The sequence below is a fragment of the Galeopterus variegatus genome, unplaced genomic scaffold, assembly GCF_000696425.1.
Source record: "Galeopterus variegatus unplaced genomic scaffold, G_variegatus-3.0.2 Scaffold55, whole genome shotgun sequence".
NCBI classification, from domain to species: domain Eukaryota; kingdom Metazoa; phylum Chordata; class Mammalia; order Dermoptera; family Cynocephalidae; genus Galeopterus; species Galeopterus variegatus.
In genome coordinates, this window is record NW_007726166.1 from 442,449 (window position 1) to 446,702 (window position 4,254).

Below are 4,254 nucleotides of genomic sequence, written 5' to 3' on the forward strand. Positions count from 1 at the left end.
GACACAGGGGAGAGGTGGGGTGGGAGCCGTAAGCTGGGAGGCTGGGCCCCACCCAGCCGCAGGGAAGCACCAGAGGGTAGCGGGCAGAACCACATCTTTACTCTGCAACCAACTACCTAAGTGACCTTGGGTGAGTCACTTCCCCTCTGAGCCATCGTTTCCTCATGTGTAAAATGGGGATACCACTATGTATTCCATTCATTCAAAAAGTGTTTCTGGAACACTTGCTAAGCTCCAGGCACAGTGATCAAGCAGCAGAAATCCCTGCCGTGAGCTGCAGTTAGCATACTTGGTTAGAGCATGCTGCTGATAACACCAAGTTCCAGTGTTCTACCCAGTCACCAAAAAAAAGAAAAAAAGAAAAAAATTAAAGAAACTCCTGCCCTAAAAAAAAAAAAGGAAGAAAATTTTAAAAAGGCCTGGCCAGTGAGCTCAGTGGGTTAGAGTACTGCTTTGTAACACCAACATCGGATCCCTGTACTGGCCAGCTGCCAAAAAAAAAAGATTCCCAGGGGCCGGCCTGTGGCTCACTCAGGAGAGTGTGGTGCTGACAACACCAAGGCCGCAGGTTCAGATCCTATATAGGGATGACCAGTTGCTCACTTGGGAGAGTGTGGTGCTGACAACACCAAGGCCGCAGGTTCAGATCCTATATAGGGATGACCAGTTGCTCACTTGGGAGAGCGTGGTGCTGACAACACCAAGTCAAGGGTTAAGATCCCCTTACCGGTCATCTTTTAAAAAATAAAAAAAAAGGTTCCTGCCCTGACAGAGCTTACAGCTTTGATGGGGGAGACAGATGAAGACTAAGATTTACAAAGTAGATGGCATAGTGTACTGGAGGGTGGTGATGGACTCTTGGGAAGAAATAAAATGGGCAGAGGAGCAGGGAGTGCTGGGGGTGCGATATTAAATGAGATGCCCAGGAAGGCTCCAGTGAAAAGGTGACATTGGAGCAGATTGGAAGTAGGTGAGAGGATGAGCCCTGTCTCAGGGGAGTGTGCTCTGGGCAGAAAGCACAGCCCTGAAGTGGGACACTGTCATCTCTAGAATCAGCAAAGAGGCCAAGGCTGTAGCAGAGAGCAAGGCGGGAGAGCAGCTGTCAGGTCAGAGAGGGAACACAGACGGACCTGCGTGACAAGGCCTGGATGGATGAACTCGCTCCATCCCTGACAGGACGGGGGTGGACGGTGGGGGGACAAGCAAGATGCATGTCAAGGTTTAGAAAGCACAGCCCTGAAGTGGGACACTGTCATCTCTAGAATCAGCAAAGAGGCCAAGGCTGGAGCAGAGAGCAAGGTGGGAGAGCAGCTGTCAGGTCAGAGAGGGAACACAGACGGACCTGCGTGAGAAGGCCTGGATGGATGAACTCGCTCCATCCCTGACAGGACGGGGGTGGACGGTGGGGGGACAAGCAAGATGCATGTCAAGGTTTAGTGGGGACAGCACACCAACAGGTGAGAGGCCCTTGGTGTGTTCCAGGAACAGGAAGTGGATCTTGAAGGGCGCAGAGAGGAGGCTGGAGAGGTGAGCCAGAGCCAGGCAGACCCCTCAGGGCTTGAGGCACCATGATGGGGTTGCTGGGATATTGTCCAGGTGGCATTGGGGAGCCATGGAAGGATGTGAGCAGGAAGTGGACACGGGCAGATGTGTTTAAAAGGTTCTCAATGGCATTACTGGAGAGCAGACTGGCAGGGTCTAGTCGGCAGAGTGGGGTCTCAGTTCTGCAGATGCAGAGTTGAGACTGACTCTGGAGGATGAAGGAACAGGAACCGTTGTTGGACCCGATGTGGGTGGGAAGGTGGAAATGATGCCCTAGGTGTTGGCCTGGGTATGCTGTTGGCTGGTGGTGCTGGTCACTGGAAGGGAAACCAGTAGCGTTGGAAAGATGCAGATGTGCCTACAACCGTGGCACCCGGTAGGTGCCCAAAAGGATATCAGTTAAATCTGAGCACCTACCCCCCCATCCATTTCACTGATGAGAAAACAAAGGCTCAGACAAGTTGAGTGACTGAGGTCCTACAGGCCTACAGATGTACAGTTGGTGGCACCTTGTCCAGTTCGGAGAACTCGATCCGCTCCTCCAGGGTGCAGCTCCGGCCGTTCACTGATGAGAAAACAAAGGCTCAGACAAGTTGAGTGACTGAGGTCCTACAGGCCTACAGTTGTACAGTTGGTGGCACCTTGTCCAGTTCGGAGAACTCGATCCGCTCCTCCAGGGTGCAGCTCCGGCCGATGGGAGAGATGTTCAGCATGCCATTCCGGAACTCAATGAAGGTTCCCCTGGTGATGACAGAGGATGGGGGAGGGGGGGAGGGCAGGGAGCCCGAGAGAACGAAAATGGCCTTGAATTCAACTCCAGCCCGATCTGCGACCACAGTCTCCTTGGACTTCAAAGGAGACAAGAACCCACCCACCAAGAAATCAGGAGCCCAATTATCTCTAGGTTCCATCTGAAGGACCCAACTTTTCCTCCCTCAGGCCCCAGGTTCCAGAGACCAGGCTGGGAGGGACCTCACCGCTTCTTGGGCAGTCTGAGCAGGGCCATGTAGCTGAGGCAGAAGTTGATCAAGTCCTGCAGCAGTTCCTCCCCCAGGTGGTTCTGGATGGTCTACACAAGAAACACAGGGCTCTGAGTGTGGCCCGAGTTGCCTGACCCTGGGATGGACACAGCGTCTCTTCCCCAGCCCGGAACAGAAGGCACCGTAGACTGTCCCACTGCAGAAAAGCGGGTGCCCCTGGCTAGCCCTAGGGGGCACTGACCTGCTTGGAGAGCAGTCGTCCGTGCTTATACTGCACCGTCCCGTTCTCAGCAAACACATAATCAAACTTCTCGATGACTTTGGGGCCACACAGAGGCCAGGGGAGAAAGAAAGAGTGTGAGACCAGGTCTAACCGTTATCCCAGAGGCAAGTAAAGAGAGATGAAGCCCACAGTCCTTGGTTTGGCATTTGAAGCCCATTTCTTCACCTCAAACCTGCTTCTCCAGCCTCCTCTCTTTCTGCAGCTTTGTTTTCTTTCCAACAAGCCAGTCACACCTCTAAGCCTCTGCTCACATGCAGGACCTTCTGCCTGGAACATTCCCTCTCCTTCCCCCTCTCCTCCAAGATCTAGCTCCCGCCTCTTCCAGGAGTCCGCAGCACTCCCACAGCCTCTCTGTACAGGGGCTTCCATTTTACAGCTTCCATCACTGTGTTCTCAGTGCTGGCTGCAGGGGAGAGTGGGGTTTTCAGCTCTGGCAGCGTTAAGAAGCAGCTGGAGTGGGCGGGGGTGTCGCAGGGCCCTAGACAGGTGATCACCTGGACTATGGTGGGTTGGTGGAGCTGGAGACACATACAGGATAGGGAGATATTCATGATTGATTATGCCCACTTTAAAGATGAGGAAATCAAGACTTAGCAGGGAGAAATGAGAATGCAAACCACATAAGGGCAGGATTCTGCCTGTTTTGTTCCCAGCTGTTTCTCCACAGCCTAGAGCATGCCTAGCAATAGTAGGTGCTCACTAAATGTTTGTTGAATCAGTGAGTGAACCATCTGGCCACTCCCTCTCTATTTCCTCTGCCCCACAGATGCAGGACTGGGTCTTTGAAGGTGCCCAGGGATCTCCAGAACTCCCCACTCCCCACCACACCCCAACTGAAACTGGCTCTGGCCCACTCCTACCTTCATCACCCTCGCCCAGCTGCTCAGCAATCTTAGAGTAGTCGGAGCCACCCACCACGCCGATCTGCACTCTACTTCGCAGCTTCTGCAGGAAGGCGGCCACCTCAGGGTCAATCTTCTGCAGGGGTAAGGGAGAAGCACAGGATTCTGGCTGTCAGCATGTCTGGGCTCTCCACTTAGCCCTAACTTAGTGCTCAGAACCCAGGGAGCCCATGTTCTACCTGGATCTGAAGCAGAATACGATTTAGAGCCCAGACCTCAAAATTAGATGTACTTCGGTTCAAACTCTGGCTCAAGTCCCTCAATAGCAGGACGACCTTGAGCAAATGGCTTTGTGATGAGTGGATACGGAAATTGTGGTAAATCTACACAATGGAATACTACTCAGCTATAAAAACGAATGAAATGGGCCGGCCCGTGGCTCACTCGGTAGAGTGCGGTGCTGATAACACCAAGGCCGCGGGTTCGGATCCCATATAGGGATGGCCGGTTGGCTCACTGGCTGAGCATGGTGCTGACAACACCAAGCCAAGGGTTGAGATCCCCCTAACCGGTCATCTTTAAAAAAAAAAAAAAAAAAAAAAAAAAA

General features: G+C 53.0%; 2 protein-coding genes across 4 annotated transcripts in view; one reads left to right on the forward strand and one right to left on the reverse strand.

Annotated features, from left to right (window-relative positions):
• Positions 1–3,726, forward strand: part of CSDC2 (cold shock domain containing C2, RNA binding) — a 23,869-nt gene extending 20,143 nt beyond the window's left edge. Inside the window, exon 4 of one of the 2 annotated variants that reach the window (XM_008574206.1) lies at positions 2,482–2,938. In XM_008574206.1, coding sequence (XP_008572428.1) covers positions 2,482–2,656 — 175 coding nt within the window. In that variant the 3' untranslated portion in view covers positions 2,657–2,938. Of the gene's footprint in view, positions 1–2,481; positions 2,939–3,571 lie in introns of those variants that run through there. The other variant, XM_008574197.1, reaches the window with a different exon arrangement.
• The window catches only part of PMM1 (phosphomannomutase 1), a 9,410-nt gene extending 5,618 nt beyond the window's left edge, over positions 1–3,792 (reverse strand). The window contains exons 1-4 of one of the 2 annotated variants that reach the window (XM_008574170.1): positions 3,666–3,792; positions 2,764–2,840; positions 2,520–2,611; positions 2,184–2,283 (exon numbers count right to left, since the gene is read on the reverse strand). In XM_008574170.1, the coding sequence (XP_008572392.1) occupies positions 2,184–2,283; positions 2,520–2,548 (129 nt within the window). In that variant the 5' untranslated portion in view covers positions 2,549–2,611; positions 2,764–2,840; positions 3,666–3,792. Of the gene's footprint in view, positions 1–2,183; positions 2,284–2,519; positions 2,612–2,763; positions 2,886–3,665 lie in introns of those variants that run through there. The other variant, XM_008574176.1, reaches the window with a different exon arrangement.
• Positions 3,793–4,254: the final 462 nt, after the last annotated feature.